Source organism: Cuculus canorus, chromosome 25 (genome assembly GCF_017976375.1).
Source record: "Cuculus canorus isolate bCucCan1 chromosome 25, bCucCan1.pri, whole genome shotgun sequence".
In the NCBI taxonomy this organism is placed as follows: Eukaryota; Metazoa; Chordata; class Aves; order Cuculiformes; family Cuculidae; genus Cuculus; species Cuculus canorus.
Window position 1 is genome coordinate 3,065,644 of NC_071425.1, and position 17,516 is coordinate 3,083,159.

The 17,516-nt window shown below is 50.8% G+C and overlaps 1 protein-coding gene across 1 annotated transcript; it reads right to left on the reverse strand.

Annotated features, from left to right (window-relative positions):
- Window positions 1-1,341: 1,341 nt before the first annotated feature.
- On the reverse strand, window positions 1,342-16,639 carry RAB5C (RAB5C, member RAS oncogene family). Its single transcript, XM_054088374.1, has 6 exons — window positions 16,530-16,639; window positions 4,505-4,751; window positions 3,313-3,464; window positions 2,877-2,999; window positions 2,037-2,130; window positions 1,342-1,646 (listed from the first exon to the last, which is right to left on the reverse strand). Exons 2-6 carry the CDS (start codon window positions 4,668-4,670, stop codon window positions 1,531-1,533), a joined length of 651 nt encoding a protein of 216 aa, XP_053944349.1. The 5' UTR covers window positions 4,671-4,751; window positions 16,530-16,639; the 3' UTR covers window positions 1,342-1,530.
- Window positions 16,640-17,516: the final 877 nt, after the last annotated feature.

Here is a 17,516-nt window from a genome sequence, read left to right on the forward strand (position 1 = left end):
CCAGAACTGAACCCAGGATTCAAGGTGCAGCCTCGCCAGCACCGAGCACAGAGGAAGGATCCCTTCCCTGCTCCTGCTGGCCATGCTATTCCTGATCCAAGCCAGGATGCTGTTGGCCTTCTTGGCCACTTGGGCCACTGCTGGCTTACATTTAGTTGCTGTCAACCAACACCCCCAGACCCTTTTGTGCTGGGCAGCTTTCCAGGCACTCCTCCAAGCCTGGAGCTCTGCACAGGGTTGTTGTGACCCAAGTGCAGGACCCAGCACTTGGCCTTGTTGAACCTCATGCAATTGGCCTCAGCCCATGGATCCAGCTCATCCAGGTCCCTCTGCGGCACCTGCCTACCTTCAGGCAGATCAACATTCCCACCCAACTTGGTATCACATGCAAACTTACCAAGGGTGCACTCCATTGCTGGTTTGAGCTGATTAAGAAACATGAACAGTGTGGATTATGATAAGTTTATAAAAATTTGGTTTTTTAATCACACAAAACTGAATTTTGTGATGAAGACTAAGTTGACAGTTCCTCTTAAATACCAGTATGCATAAGACATTGCATTAGGCACTAGGCAGCAGCCAACATCGGTTAGAGTCTGGCAACAGAAGCCATTTTAATACCTCCCTTCACACTTCGTGGAATTACAGGCTTTTGCAATACATTTCGTTCCAACTGGCAGGTTTTCTGAGATTTTTTTTTTTCCCCCACCCCACCTCTGTACATCAGTAAACCATGTGTATTCACACCAGAGCAGGGTTAACAACATTAGTGGCATCACAACCATCAAAAAAAGGACAATTTTTCTATACAAGATCTTTGCAAAAGTTGCAACAGGATTAGTGCATTACGACAGAATGGGAGACAGAGGAAAAAAAAAAAGAAGAGAGTTGGCATGCTAGAGTCCAACACAAATAAAGACAACAGGCAGCTAGTTGTATGTACTATATTGACAAGATACTGATTGGTTACATGAAGAAACATACAATACAAAATACAGAAGAAACCAGTTTTGCTTCCCTCTGCCCCACCCCAGAATACTCATAATTGATTTGGTCAATAAGTGGCCCAAAAGCCCAAGTTTGTCATTCTAATGCTACAGCTTAGTGGTTGTTCTCGGCATATCGGACTGGTATGAGCCTTGGTTTTTAACGTAATCTTAAACAAGGCTTTCTAGTCTCAAGATCCCTTTGTTTCCAATAGTGAACTACAGTACTGTGGGACCTGGGTGCTGCCGGCCCTCACCCGCGGGGAGGGAGGGGCTGGCTGGGCAGACACCAGGTCGTGTATCCACCACCACCAGGAAGAGGGAAGAGCAGAAGTTCATATATTAAAAAAGTGACTTAAGACTTAGAATTGAATTAGTATTTGTACAGAAAGGTGCAGGTGGAAGAACTCCCTCCAGCCTATGATCAGAAAGGGATGGAGAAAATCACAGCAGCCACCGGTAGCAGCCACTCTACGGTAAGTGCGATTGTTAGCGTGGATTCCAGTCACGTCATTCGAGGGCTCCGTCAGGTGGGAATGGCTGCTCAATTGCTGCAGCACTGGCTCCTGCTAGGCTGACTGCTCTCCTGAAGGTCCACCACCCGATTCCTACCTGGGCCACCAGGAGCGTTCTGGGGTTCATTTTTTGGCAGTTTCTTGGCTAGAAAGAAAGATGACATTAGTAGGCTCTTTTGCAGAGGCCATCATCCTCCTCCTCGCTGCAGAGCACAGGCTGGGCTCAGCCCTGCGTTGGCCCAAGCCCTCACCTCTTACAGAGTTTGGGATTGGACATTGCACCAGCCCAGCAAACCCACCCACTCCTAGCTCTGTCATCACTCCTGTTCCTTCCTTGCCACCCCAGATAAAGGGAGAGAGGGAACAAGCTTTGCAAGACAAAGGCTCCCAACACTCAGGGAGTGCCTGGTCAATACAAGGAGGGCAAACCAGCTCCGGGAAGAGCCTCCAGATGCTGCCTAGCATGGGAGCTCCCAGAGTTTACAGCGCTGGTGCTGAGCCACTCCAGCCATCCTGCTTGCATGCAAGCTGTTACCTATTGCCATGAAGATTTCATTCACATTCATCGCTGTCTTCGCCGACGTCTCCATGAACAGCAAGCTGTTGTCATCTGCATATGTTTGTGCATCCTACAAACAACCACATCAGTGGTAAATGCACCCTGCCAAGAGGAGGCTCAAGGAGGCTTCACGTGCTTCCCTTGCAGGCAAACTAGGCACTGCAGAAACACTCTGTCCCACCCCTGGCCAGACATTCCCTCCCAATCCCCTGATTCTGCCTGGCCAGGACAGCCAGGAGACATTTCCCACTACTGTCCCCGTGGCCCGGCTGGAGCACAGCAGCACAGACTGTTTGCGAGCCACTTAAGTCAAATGTAGGCACAGCACGTCCCCAGCAGTACACCTTGTACTTTGGTTAGCTGGGAGAGCAACACACATGAAACGCATCACAAGCAATCCTGCGCAGAGGTATGAGATAAGAACTTCTTCAAAGTTTGCCTTAGACAAAGTAAAAGCAGAGAACAAGCTGGGAATGAACCTTCACATGTCTTGTATCTAAAAGATGCTGTTCCGTACACTGCTGAGGCAGCCCCAGATGAGTAAAGGCACCAGAAGAGACTGAAGACAGAACCTTGTGTTCTGTGAGCTTTGTTCTCCACATTCATCATAGCTGTTACCAACAGAGCTACAAAGGCTGTGAAACAAATGCATGGGAAACAGCTACAGTTCGCTTTAAGTGGTATCCCGGAGTCCTCAGCAGCATAAACCTGGACTTCCACTCTCCCTCAAAGCGTTTTGCACAGAACCACCCCACTGAAGCAAAAAGCTGTTTTCCTGACTCTGCTCAGTAACAACTGATCTGGATTCCCACTCACCTGGAAGTCCACAGCTCTCTTGGTAGCAAGATCTGCCTTGTTTCCCGCTAGTGCAATTACAATATTGGGGCTAGCCTGCCTCTGCAACTCTTTCACCCAGTTCTTGGCTCGTACAAACGTGTCCTGGAAGCAAACAGGAGGCAACAGTCAGGAAGGGCAGCCTCTCATTAACCCACAGTGAAGATATGATTAGAACAAGGCTTTCCTGTAAGAAGTGTTCTGCCTTTACAGCACTTTGTAGCAGGATCCTTTATCAGTTTAGACAGCCTTGGTCAGAACTGAGGAAGAGGCCGTTAGCAGTTTGAGAAACTCCGGACCTGCAGGCAGGCACCTGCAGGGCCCCTGAACCCAGTCACGCTCCAGGGAACTGAGAGGAATCAGCACGAGTGCAAACTCCTCCTCCCAGTGAACCCTCCCAGCACTGCGCGGAACTCACTGTGTTAGTGATGTCATAGACAACGATGGCTGCCTGGGCGCCTCGGTAATACATTGGTGCCAGGCTGTGATATCGCTCCTGTCCGGCCGTATCCCATATTTCAAACTTCACCGTTGTGTCATCCAGACAAACTGTCTGTGTTAGGAAGGCAGCTGAAAGAGAAGGAAGCTGTGTGTTTGCCTTACCTCCAGCTGGAGAGCCCCTGCAGCAAGAGCCAGGAGCTTGGAGCAGTTCTGCTTTCACACAGCCTCCAGTGGAGGCCAGTGCGATGTTTGCCTGTGAAAGCCCCGGCTTTGCTCCATCACCAAGCTCCTGGCACACAGGGTCCCAAGTGGCACCAGGAAGCCAAGAGGATGACATCCCGGAAAGCCTGGGCAGCAGCAGCACTGCCAGCCCCTTCCCCAGGAGCCTCCTCTCATACAGCTCTCTACCATACAGCTGCAGCATCACTGGAATCAGCTCGGGAGAGTGCCAACACACTGAAGTCAGCCCAGTTACACTGCACTCCCCAATTTAGTAACGGGTTTTCATGTTCTAGTGAGTGTAATGCCACGTGTTAGAAGTAGGATAAAGGCAATCAGCCTTGGATACAGACTGGAGCCAGACAGCAGAGCACCTGCACGGCCCTCTGCAGCAGAGCAAGAAGGCCTGCTTGCTTTACTGACAGCTACACTGACTCCCTGCATGAGTTACTCCAGGGACAAATCAAGCCCTTTCTCAGTCCACACCTCCTCGTGTTACTGCCCAGAGACCCGGCTGCCAACTGACCTTTGAATGGTGACACTGTGCTAATGATTTCAAGCTAAAGAACTACAAGATCTGAAAGAGCTGTGGAAGTCGTTAAGAATATTGGGCTAGAAACAACCCCAAAATCCCAGGTCATAGTCTGAAAAGATAATTAAGGGCTGTAAACCAAGCTGAAGGCCTTGGTTCTAATTAGAGGCAGGAATTCAGGCACTGGAAGTGAAGACGCCTTAGAGGCACAGCGCACGGTTGCCATAGCATTCTCTGCTGCGCTGATCTTCACCCCAACAAACGAGTTGTAAACCCAGCGTTAAAGCATTAGCTGCTTGGCTATTTATAGCCCAAACCGCAGATTGGATTGAAATAGCCATTAATACTTCTGATAGCCCAGGAGTACATCAGTGAGGCCAGCACCTTCCAGCCACAGGCACTTGGAGTTGGCACTCACCTCCAATCGTGCTCTCCTGATATTCGTGGAACTGCCCTTTCACAAAGCGCAGAACCAGGCTGGACTTCCCCACTGCCGATTCTCCCAAAAGAACAAGTTTAAACTGGCAGATTTTGTTTCCAGCAGCTGGTCCATTCGGTCGAGCAGCTCCACCTCGACCTGCCATCGTGGTGGCCTAAGTGCAGGAGTGCCAAGAGGGAGGGATGCCGCGGTTCTGCGCTGGGATCCACCTGGAGGCAGGTTGCAACTGGAAGAGGAGGTCAGAGTTAGTGACACACTCATGGAGCAGCTGTACCAGTTCTAGAGGGTGGGTTTGATCTGCAACCACCACCAGGAGATGACTCTTCCCATGGTGAAAGTTACACACCACAACAGCACTACCAGGCAGTTTGTGTCAGCCAGCAGCTCCTTCAGCAGGTTCTTGTCTCCTGAGCCTCCTTGGAGAAGCGATATTGGTAACCCAAGCTCTCCTCCCCACCAGTGGGCCCTCCAGCACCTCCACTACACGTAGATGTTACATATATCTTGCTAGGGCGAGGCAAGTGAAGAATAGCCAGCACATCAACTGGTATCATTAGAGCTTTGTCTATTAAAACAATTACTCAACTCACAGAGGTAACTGAGGGTGACCTTTAGCTCCTTCCTCCTCTTTGAGTTCACAAGGCAGCAACTTCAGACTATCAATGTAACATAGAGATGTTGGAGTGCCCCACATAAGTCATTTCTAGATGTCAGTACTTCGGATCACAAGGCTTTCAGACAAAAGGAGTCTCTATAGTCAGTTTAGAGGCACTCACACCCAGCCATTCCACACTATACCTCAGTCTGAGGAAGGGCTTTTGAATCCCTGCCCCACAGGGAGGGAAGTCTTTTGGCAGCAGCCACTCTCTGGGCACAGGCTGTGTATTCAAAGACTAAAAGCAACTCCTCCCCATCCCTGCTGCAAACGGGCACTCGCCACCAAACAGTGTGAGGCAACACCTAATGCTCCCCACACCCTGCCCCAGCTGTTTCACGGCCCTTATCCCACATAATTCCAGGTCATCAGGCTATTGGCCACATTCTTCACAGGATGACTGACTGCTCAAATCCAGCGAGAGCACAACCAAGGAGCATCACCCATGATCAAAAGCACAGAATGCTTTAGGACTTGAAAGCCCACTCAGTTCCAACCCCCTGCCATAGGCAGAGACAACTCCCACTGGATCTGGTTGCTCAGAGCTCCATCCAACCTGACCTTGAACACTTGCAGGGATGGGGCAGCCACAACTTCCCTGGGCAACCTGGGCCAATGTTTCACCACCCTCATTGTAAAGAATTTCTTCCTAATATCCAGTCTAAATCTCCCCTCCCTTGGTTTAAAACCATTATTCCTCATCCTGTCACAACAGGCCTTGCTAAAAATCCCCTCAATGGCTTTCCTGGAGCCCCTTTCAGTACCGGAAGCTGCTCTAAGGTCTCCCTAGAGCCTTCTCTTCACCAGGCTGAAGAAGCCCAACTCTCTCAGCCTGTCCTTGGATTGGAGGTGCTCCAATCCTCTGGTCATCTTCATGGCCTCCTCTGGACTTGCTCCAACAGCTCCATGTCCTGCCATCCCATCTCCTCAGCACTCCATCCCACAGCACCAAACCTCTCAAGTTGTGCAGAAGCACAAACCCATGACAAGAGCAGCAAGACAGGCTGGTTTACTTCCATCATTAGCCACAAGTAAAGCCTCAGTGCCTTCCTAACCATTTCTCAATGCATGCAGAGCAGGAACACTTTGAGTGCACTTCCACAGATTCAGGCATATTTCCTGCTCTCATCACAACTCCCACTTCCTGTCAATGAGAAATGCTACAACCAATTGCATCTGCTCTTTATCACTGCTTTCCCTTCAACTCTTAACCCAAGCTTCTCCTTGACAGGGACAACTGCAAAAAGAACCCTCCAAAAGCCAATTTCTCCTTGTCCCGAGTATAGTCCCAAGGAAGCTCTGGGTATGCTCCAAGTACATCCAGCGCTTACCCAGCAAATACCAGGTTCCTAGGAATAAGAAGCTTAAAGCAAGTTGAAGTGGGTCTGCCCTGGAACAGTGTCCTGTGAGCAAGGCTTAGGGTTGCCCCTGCAGTAGGTCCAAGAGTCTCAAGCACCTGCTTTCCAGAGCAAAGCCTGTCCAGCCACAACTGCTTTGACTCTACTTTAACTGCATCTCAAGTCTCAACTCAGTTCCATATTTTGATAAGAAACCTACAGCCATTCCAGTCCGAGCTCATCCAGTGGGAGAGAGCATTAGCATCAGCAGCAGGAGAACCTCTTCAGCTTTCAGAACACAGAAGCACTTGAGCGCACTCCAACCTACAGAGACATTTAGCTGCATTGTTCTGACCAGGAGGAGGGGCAAAACCCCACTGTTAAACCAGGACCATTCAGGTAGGAGAGAAACCACAAGACGCAACTTCAGTGCAGATGTTTCAGCAGCCTGAGCTGTGACAAAGCCTGTCACAGGGTTGGGTTACAGAATCATTTATATTGGAAAAGACCTTTAAGATCATAGAGTCCAACCATTTAAGCCAGGAAAGAAACCCAGAACTGTGTCTTTGCAAAAGCTGTTGACGCTGTCAGAACCTCAATCTCCTCTTCCAAGGAAGGACACACTTCGACAGGAAGAGAAAGCTTGACAGGGAGAAAATTAACAGCTTGTTTTGCAGCTCTGACCAGGAGCAGCCTGGTTACCACCGGGTTCAAGGGGCACATCAGCAGCTCTTCATCACCAGCCTGAAGGCATTTCCACCTTTCAGAGTTTCTCCTCCAACCAGAGTTTGCAAAGGAACAGCTTATGCTTGTTTAACCTTATATTTACTTTCCAGAGCAGTCTATCAGCAGCCCAGTCGCTGTTTCAGATCAACATTCTGCACATTAAAAGCCACGTGAATCATGCCTCTACTGAGTTATGACCTCCTGAAATATAATAGGGGTGATTCCCAGAGCAAAACAAGGAAATGAGCCTGTCGACATCCTCAAGTCTTAGTGTGACCTATATTTCACAGATCTTGATTCATTTTGCCATCTGGTTATGCTACATGAACTCAAACAGCACTAAGCAAGCAGGCCTGTAAGCCCAACTCATCTCTGGAGAGCTACAGACCAGAGCAAACAGTGAAGCAGCTAAAGCCTTTGACCGCTTAATAATGGACAGCTTCATCATTATAGAATCACGGAATGGTTTGGGTTGGAAGGGACCTCAAAGCCCATCCAGTTCCAATCCCCTTCACTGGGCAGAGACACGTCCCACTGGATCCCGGTGCTCCAAGCCCCATCCAGCCTGGCCTTGAACACATCCAGGGAGGGGCCAGCCAGGACTTCCCTGGGCAACCTGGGCCAAGGCCTCCCCACCCTCACAGGAAAACATTTCTTCCTGAGATCTCATCTCAATCTCCCCTCTTTCAGCTTCAAACCATTCTCCTCGTCCTGTCCCTGCAATCCCTGATCAAGAGCCCCTCTCCAGCTTTCTTATCATCTGGAGATGGTTTGAAGTTTGGCTGTGGGATTACATGACTTCATGGCCACCTGAGGAGCTACCAGATCTTTAGGATGCTTGGTGGAAGCAGAGGACCCTACCTGTAGCCAGATCGCTACGGGTGTCCGGCTAAGTACACACACAAGATCAGGACACCTAGTTCAGCATTTCTGCTGGTGTTCAAGACAACCAAATAACTGAAGTGGGCAACTATCAAATCTGTAGACAGAGAACTCCTCACTGCAGAAGCACCAGTCTGACACCTTTTGCTCAACGTCTGAGGATTTCTCTGTTCTTGTCACAAACAGAACTCCACTCTGCCGAACACAGCCAAACCACACAGGCTGGATCTGTGCTGGATCAACCCACACCGACCAGGGAATACTGGCTGGAGAAAGAGGGAGTGCTTCACAGAATCACAAGGTTGGAAAGGACCCATTGGATCATCGAGTCCAACCATTCCTAACACTCCCTAAACCATGTCCCTAAGCACTTCATCCACCCGTTCCTTAAACACCTCCAGGGAAGGCAACTCGACCACCTCCCTGGGCAGCTGTTCCAGTGCCCAATGACTCTTACTGTGAAGAATTTTTTCTGATATCCAACCTGAACCTCCCCTGACGGAGCTTCAGGCCATTCCCTCTAGTCCTGTCCCCTGTCACTTGGGAGAAGAGGCCAGCTCCCTCCTCTCCACAACCTCCTTTCAGGTAGTTGTAGAGAGTAATAAGCTTCATGCTGTATGAAGCGATTTCAATGCTCAGGGAGTCTGATCTTCCCCTCTCCCTGCAGGGTGGATTCAGCATGCACCGCTCCCTGCGACAACATGGACACTGGAGCCATGGGTCAGACTAAAATAACTGCAGCCGCATGGTGTGGATAAGGGAGAGCAGCTGAAGCTGCACTTGCATTACTGATTCCAGAAGTCACAGTGATGAGAAGGGAGGGTATGATAGAGTGCTCCTGTGATCAAGATTAACAAGAATTAATTTTCCCACTAGCTTTCCTAACTAGTGACACGTAGAAGCCTGGGATGGCACTTGCTGGTTGAGACACAGCCCTCCCACCTCCTGCAGACGGAGGCACATGCAGGAGCACTGCATCCCACAGGCAAAAGTATCAACTCCTTTACTGTAAGCTCTTGGAGCGGCCTCTTGTTTGCTTTGAGATCAAGGACAAACTTCAATACCTGATGCTGTCCGACAACCAAGAACTCTAGGTATGGCACTCATACAAATTTATGCCACTCTCAGCACCTCCCCTATTTCCCAGGATTTGCTGTCGGGTCTTGCATGCTTCCCTGCATATTGAATTCAAAAATTCCAGTGCCCTAAATGAGAAAGCACAGACTAGAACCACTACGCTCTCAGCCTACCCAAGAGCAAGGCAGCTCTCCAGAGCTGTTTGGATGCTCAGAACAGCACAAGAGCATTTCAAACAAGCCAGCCCAGTATAGATGCCCAAATCCCCACAGGACAGTTACTATCAGACCCCCATGTGAGCCCCAACATAAGAACTACTTTCCAAAATCCCTGTCACAGGGAAGCTGCTCGTTTAAGATATCAGAGGTTACCAAATCTGATATTTTTTCCCTGTGTTCACCCAGTGGCAAGAACTACTCTGAAAGCTGATGATCTATAGAAACCTAATCCTGAAAAATCTGGTTACCCAGGAGGACTGCTCCTGCTCTCAGCTACGCAAGAAACCATTTCACTGGGGATTTGTTGGCTTAGAATCAAAATACTCAAGACAAAAGCCCCAGTGAAGTATTTATCTTGTCAAATAGCTGACAGCGTTACATGAATTTCTTGGCAAAGCCATCCCTGAACTTACTGAGTGGTTCTGCTTTACCTAACGCTGTATGGGCAGCCAGCCACTGTGAGCAGGAAGCTCGTGCTACCTTGTTCCCACCCGGAACTGGCTGTAGAATTCAGATTCAGAAGCAGCTTCCAGGAGCAGGACCAGCAGCAAGCATGGAACCCATGAGAGCAAGACTCCACTAACCCACATTAGCCCAGCACGGAGCCTCACCCCGATTCTCTGGAACATTAATATCACAGAGTGATTTGGGTTGGAAGGGACCTTAAAGCCCATCCAGTTCCACCCCCTGACATGGGCAGGGACATCTCCCACTGGATCCGGTTGCTCCAAGCCCCATCCAACCTAGCCTTGAACCCCTCCAGGGATGGGGCAGCCACCACTGCTCTGGGCAACCTGGACCAAGGCCTCCCCACCCTCAGAGGAAAACATTTCTTCCACAGATCTCATCTCAATCTCCCCTTTTGCAGTTCAAAGCTCTTCCCCCTCGTCCCATCCCTTTACTCCCTGACCAAGAGCCCCACCCCAGCTTTCCTGGAGCCCCTTTCCATACTGGGAGGCTGTTCTAACATCTCTGCAGAGCCTTCTCTTCTCCAGGCTAAAGATCTCCAACTGTCTCAGCTTGTCTTTGGATGGGAGGTTCTCCAGCCCTTAGATCATCTTCGTGGCCTCCTTTAGACTCACTCTAACAGCTCCGTGTCCTTCCTGTGCTGAGGATTCCAGAACTGAACACAATTCTCCAGGTGGGGTCTCACCAGAGCAGCAGAGGGGCAGAGTCCCCCACCTTGCACTGCCGGTCCCACTGCTTTGGATTCAGCCCAGAACACTGTCGGCTTTCTGGGCTGAGCACACATTGCTGTCTCGTGGTGAGCTTCTCATCCACAAATAACCCCAATTCCTTCTCTTCAGTGCTACTCTCAACCCATTCTCCACCCAGTCTGTAATTAATTAATATGATTAATAAGAACAAACTTAAACAGCCTTGCTGCAGTAGGATACACACTGCAGGTAAAGAATAACAGACCCAGCTCCTACCAAGAACATGAACCAGGGCCAGCCTTGCGTGCACCAGTCTCAGTCCCTCAGCCCAAGAAGGGCTGATAGCTTTCCATACTCATGCTTCTACAGCCACCCTGCACCTCTCTCCACAAAGAACATTTGGTCTCTTGATCAGCAAGGCCATAATCCAGAGCTTCAGTAACAGCTCTAAATTGGGCAACTTGTCACTGCAGTCGCCAAGAGCTGCACTACAGCCTTAAAAGTGCAGACTCGTAAACCTAGATCAGCCCAGATAGCATTTTCAGATCTAATCCTATGGCTGTGACACTATCAGGAACTAAATTCACAACTTCCTGTGCCCAAAACTCCCAAAGACTTGGGGATATTCAGTTTAATTTAGAGGTAAATAGGATTTACACCAGCAACAAGTTTAATTATGTTTTGTTGGTAGCTACAATCCTGAATGAGGAGAGCATGATCTGCAATACCGGCTCCTTTTCATGCTGTTAATGCGTGCATCTGTTTCCCGACATCTGCAGAGCCTCGGCCTCCAAAGCAGCGCTGGCAGACGGCTGTTTTTCAAAGCAGCTTTTCAAAAACAATTCTATCAGAGATTTCAAGGCCACTACCCTGCAGTTACCACTCAATCCAAAGCAGATGCTCTGTGCAGCTGAGCTAAGACAGCACAACCCAGAGCTACGCCCAGCTGGGCGATGCAAACCAGCAGAAGGGGCCTTTCCATCACTCCACACTGCAGGCTGAAGCCTGCTTTTAGGAACACAGTTGCCAGGCGCAGCAAAGCAGAGCTGGTTTCATTCAGTCATGTCTAAATCCAGATTAACAAAGCCTTGAAGGTGAGACAAACCCAAGAGAAGCTGCGATGAGGGCCAAGTCCCTGCTCCTCCTGTCTAAGCACAATGCCCAAACTGAAGATTTGAGCTGGGCAGGAGGTGCTGCACCAGGACAAGACTGCCTGAAGCTTGGACGAGCGCGGGACACTGTTGTGCACAGAAAGCTGCTACTCAGGCTGAGATACGGTCTCATCTCCTAGACATCATCTCTTTAAACCAGGCAAGCCGGCTTCAATACCATCAGGGAACTATGAAGCTGGGAGCACCCACGCAACCTACGAAGCTGATCTGACTCTTTGGAAGATGAGGCAAATATCTCAGCCTGAATGATGGAGTCAAGAGCAGCAGCACTGTGGTCAAAGGGAGCTGTGAAGACTTCTTCAAGCGAGTTTAACCCCACGCACCCCTTCCTCAGCTGGGCTTCCTGGGTTTAAGCTGTTATCCTTTACTAGAAATTATTGAACACATCTCATGAGACAAAGAGGCATCACACTTACTGATGTGCCCCGGAGCTACACTTTTCTTGTACTCAAGAGTTGAATAGGTATCAGCAACCAAAGCTGGTCACACTGGCAGCACAAGGAAGTTTTATGCCTAATCCAGTGGGGGCTTTAATTCTGCAGAACACCACGACTAATTACCTTTAAAACTGCAGTGAGCATCCTATTAGAGCAGCACAGCAGAACACAGAAGCTTGCAGGGAGGGCAGGCTGATGTGAAGTGGTTCTCTCCAGTCCTCGAGTGCCAGGAAAGCATCAGGAACAGCACCAGAACTCCTGTTCTAAGCAGGGCCATGAACACCAATTGAGCTCATAATGACAAGTGAATTCACACCCAATCCAGGGGATGGAAGACTCCTGGATGCAGGCTTTCTGCACCGCTTTGGTCAAGCTCTACTTAGCTAAGCCATGGACACCTTACACTTGCCAAGATTGCTTCAAAAAGTGGCATGAAAAGGCACAAATTGCAGCATAAGGCTTTGTGGAAGAGTTTTGCATCCCTTCATTTCACAGAAGCTTCTCACAAGTTGTGGGAGCAAACCTTCCATATCCTTTGTCCCCACCCACATCACCTTTCTCTTGAAGGTTTCCTCTACTTTTGGTTATCCTGGATACTGCAAGAATCAGTCCTTTTTCACAGGAGAGGCGCAACCAGCTTGAAGGAGCAACTCAAGAGTGCGGTCTGGACCAACTACAAACTAAACAAAAGCATTAAGTCTCCAATTCTGCAGTAGAAGTTCTTCTAATCCCTGTTCTTCACATTATCCACAACCCAGCACGCCCTCAAAAGACTCAGCTCAACTCTGACTAGGAGACTACAACGCGTGCTCTGAGGCAGCACCCCCTGTTCTGTGAACAAGAAGGCAAGATCATTAGCAACACGAAGCAGAAACCCGCTATCTTCTTTGCAAAGAGAGTCAGTGACCTTCATAATATCTTTCCCAGACCGCCCAGAGATCTCCTGCCTCCAGCAGCTCCTTGTTTGGAGCTCTACCAAATAAAAGCAAACATGAAAACCAGCATTTTCTTATCTGTTTCTGTCGCACTGCTCCAGGAGCTCATTCCTGTGCTCCTGGGGAGGAAAGCATTCTTTTTAGTATTCAGACGAAGCTTTATTCTTCCCCAATACTGTCACTTCCAGGAAGGTTCATCATTTCGGGCATGTGCAGCATTTTCATAGTGTTACAGTGACAACTTTGCAGAACTTGCATAAGAGGACTTCAAACTTCATACCCCAAGGGAATAAAACAGCTGACTCCATCGTTTCAATGTTCTGCCCTCGTTTAAGTGTGCTGACCAAAATACTTAGGGCTACACCCACTTCATTAGAAGTGTTCCCATTTCATTTCCTGTGTCTCGAAAGTACTTGGCATTCCTTCCCCCTCCCTTTCCAGGGAGATGCCATGACCACCCATCTGCTAAACTTGCAGTGGTTTTAGAAGCTAGGATCAGGAGTTGATGAGTAGCATAGCCTAGAAAGATGCTAGCACTGATCCCTCTTCAGACACAGAGGAGTTTTGCTTCTGACTGAGATAATTCTGCTTCTCATCGCAATTAATTTGGCCAAGCACACAGAGTAAGAATCTGTTATCAACAGCTTTGTTTCACACTGCCTAACCCGTTATTCACTTCACCAGGAAAGCAGAGGGAATCTAAACCCAACTCTGCTCACAGTAAAACTAGACAAGTGTTCTACATTTCTACATTCACACATCAAGCTACCCTTGCCCTTATTGCTCTCTGGGAACTTTAAATCCTTCTCCAGAAGTTCCTTTCCACTCTGCCTCACCTGAAGGGGTATCAGCTCCTGCTTAAACAGCCTTGAGGGACCAACACTGCCTGGCACTATCTTAAAACAAATGTCACCTAAATTAGCCTGTAGGTTCTGTGAGGGAGAGATCGCTGCTAGAGGTAGAGCTGGTGGAGCTCGAGATGCATCTGAGGCAATTTAAGCATTGAATCGTAGAGTAGTTTGGGTTGGAAGGGACTTTAAAGCCCACTGAGTTCAACCTCCTGCCACGGGCAGGGACACCTCCCACTGGATCCGGTTGCTCCAAGCTCCATCCAACCTGGCTTGAACACCTCCAGGGATGGAGCAGCCACCACTGCTCTGGGCAACCTGGGCCAGGGCCTCATCACCTTCATTATGAAGAATTTCTTCCCGTTGTCTAATCTAAATCTTCTCCCTTCCAATTTAAAGCCATTCCCTCTCATCCTATCACTCCATGCCCTTATTCAAAGTGTCCCCCCTCGTCCTCCACTTTCTTGTAGCCCCTTTCAGTACTGGAAGCTGCTCTAAGGTCTCCCCACAGCCTTCTGTTCTCCAGGCTGAACAACCCCAACTCTCTCAGCCTGTCCTTGTACAGGAGGTGCTCCAGCCCTTGGATCATCTCCATGGCCTCCTCTGGACTCGCTCCAACAGATCCATGTCCTTCCCATGCCGAGACCCAGTCACTGACCCTAAGAATCATTTTTCATCACCTTACAGGTCTACGGACTGGTGCTTTACCTGCTCTCCACATCGAGACCAGCGCTGTCCTGACGCTGCCTACACAGACTGTTCTGAATTCTCCACCCTTTCATAGTTCTTTCACCTCATTATCCAGTTAAGCTGAAAAAAATGTAAGAGACTTTTAGAGTCAAGGCAGTGGTGACTGTTAATGGGATACTACTCCAAGGAAGTCCCCTTGGACAGCACTGTGTGGAAAGCCAATATCAATCAGCAGTGTGCTTGTTTTGGTCTGAACCCGCCTTCAGAGTGGGCTTGTGAGTCCTAACTCCAAGCAAAGTAGAATTGATGTCATCGTACAAACAGGGCAGCTCAAACGTGTGCTGACCCATCACACAAAGAGCTATGAATAGTAGATGCGAGTCGTTCCACGTAAGACTTAAAATAGTACCTCCGTGTCCTCTCTTCCCTCAGATTTCCTTACATGCTTGGAAACAGTCAAGGTCAGAGCTCCGACAGCCACATACAAAGGCAACAAGCTAAAGGTCAGCAGAGATCGGGTCAGTTCGGTCTCACTGGCAGACAGGCTTACAGAGAGGAAAAGGTAGGTGGGAGCTACTACGGCTCCTCACAGCTCCCACCCACGCCCTGCTGACTTCAGCAGCTCCTTAACCACTTCCAGGAACACTGTTTGAGTGGCTTTCCTGGGATTTTGCACTACAAACCTGTTGCTCACACTCCGGTCTGTGCTATCAGCCTTTGCAGGCCCACATACCGACTCCGCTCTCAGCCGACACAGCCAACTCTCTCGCTGTGCCGGAGATCTGGGGAGAGCCTTGCTCCGAGCACATCTGGGTTTCCTTCTAGAAAGGCTACAAAACTTTCCAGCAGACTTTATGCCTCACTTGAGAGCCTGCAACAGCAAGTCTTTCCTTTCACACACGGCCCTCGGGGGGGGACAGAGGGGCTGCATCTCTCACCAGCAGTGATTCAGAAGGGTCTCCATTCCACAAGAGCCCATTTAAGCACTGGAACAGGCTGCTCAGGGAGGTCGTGCAGTCACCATCCCTGGAGCTATTTAAAAGACAGGTATATGAGGTACTAAAGGACATGGTTTAGCAGCAGACAAGAATGGTTGGACTCGATGATCTAAGAGGTCTTTACCAACCTAATGATTCTATGATTTTCAGCAGATAAAGTCCCATCCTTCACTTGAGCAGTTTTCTACTCAAAGCCTCACCAGGCTTTGGGGCTTCTAGAGTTTCTGTTCCTTCCTCAGCCCCGACTAGATCCAATACAACATCACGCTGTTTCAATCCCTGGGGTGCCGCATCTTCCCTGAATTCCCTTTCCCTTCCACGCAGCTATCGCTGCAAGAGTCTCAGGAGTGGGAAGAGCAATGGAGCAAACCCCTCACACCAACAGCGAGCACCGGCACTCGTTGCCCAGCCGTTCCCGCTGACGAGGGCGAGCAGCCGGAGGCAGGGCCCGGCCTGAGACTTCGAGGCATGGTCAGGACGTGCTTCTCGGGTCCAAGATCACCAGCTCTGACCCCCCTGCTCCGCACCGCTCCCTGTCCTGTCACAACTAAGCGGGAGAGCCGCGCCCGCCCCTCCCCAAAGCTGGAGCCGCCGGTGCGCGGCGGCAGGGCCGCTCTCCCACGGAGCACCCGGGCAGGGGGGGGTAACCAGGAACGGCCCCGCAGGCCGGAGCCCCCCGCCCCGCTCGGCGGCACCAGCTCCACCCACACCCCGGCTCCCACAGCGCCGCCGCCGAGCCCCCAACCCCGCGGTTCCCAGGTCAGGTACGGCCCTGAGCAGCGCTCAGCACCGAGCCCCGCCTTCCCGGAGCCGTCGCAGCGGTACAGGACGATCGCTCCCACCGCGCCACCCCCCTCCCCGGCCCCACTCACCGCCCACAGCGCCGCGCCCCCCGCCGCAGGTGAGACTCGCAGGCCTCAGCCCTCACTTCCGCCTTTACCCGTTCCGCTTCCGGATCCGCCCACCCCTTCCGCTCTCCGCCAGCCGGCCACAGGCAGCGCCACCTGCCAATCAGCAGCACCCCGCCCCGCTAAGGCTCCACCCACTTCCGGACGCGCCCTGTCACGTGATCTGTGTAAATGTACGCGCCCGCCGCGTGGGGTGATGGGAGTTGTAGTCCGGGAAGGAGGGGGGCATGGGATGCATGGCGGCTCCATTGGAGGAGCCGCGGGCAGAGATCATGGAAGGAGAGAATCGCGAGGTTGGAAAGACTTTTGAGATCATCGGGTCCAACCGTACCTGGCCTCTTCTGAGCCATCCCTGAGCAGCCCATCTGCCTGTCCTTTAAACCCCTTCAGGGATGGGGACACCACCACCTCCCTGGGCAGCCTCTCCCAGGGCCTGAGAACCCTTTTGGAGACGGTTTTTTTCCTGATGTCCAATCTAAACGTCTCCTGGTGCAACCTGGGGCCACTCCCTCTCGTTCTATCACTTATGAGAAGAGCTCAGCATGCCCCTCACCACAAACTCCTTTCAGGCAGTTGTACACAGCGATGAGGTCTCCCCTCAGCCTCCTCCAGGCTAAACAGCCCCAGGTCCCTCAGTCACTCCCATAATCCTTGTTCTCCAGCCTCTTCTCCAGCTCTGTTCCCTTCTCTCGACACACTCCAGCCCCTCAAAGTCCTTGCAGTGAGGGGCCCAGAACTGAACCCAGAATTCGAGGTGCAGCCTCACCAGCAATGAGGACAGCGGGGCGATCCCTCCCCTGCTCCTGCTGGCCACAACATGGCTGATCCAAGCCAGGATGCTGTTGGCCACCTGGGCCACTGCTGGCTCATGCTCAGCCACTGCCGGCTCATGCTCAGCCACTGCCACCCCTCACCCCCACGTCCTTCTCTGTCAGCAGAGCCAGGGCTGGA

Coding starts and splice junctions, on each gene's coding strand:
- RAB5C (XM_054088374.1), bottom strand. CDS start 4,670: ATGGCAGGTCGAGGTGGAGCTGCTCGACCGAATGGACCAGCTGCTGGA. Junction 2,131..2,876: donor AGAGAGCTGTGGACTTCCAG/GTGAGTGGGAAT, acceptor GGTTGTTTGTAG/GATGCACAAACATATGCAGA. Junction 1,647..2,036: donor TGAAATCTTCATGGCAATAG/GTAACAGCTTGC, acceptor CTTTCTTTCTAG/CCAAGAAACTGCCAAAAAAT.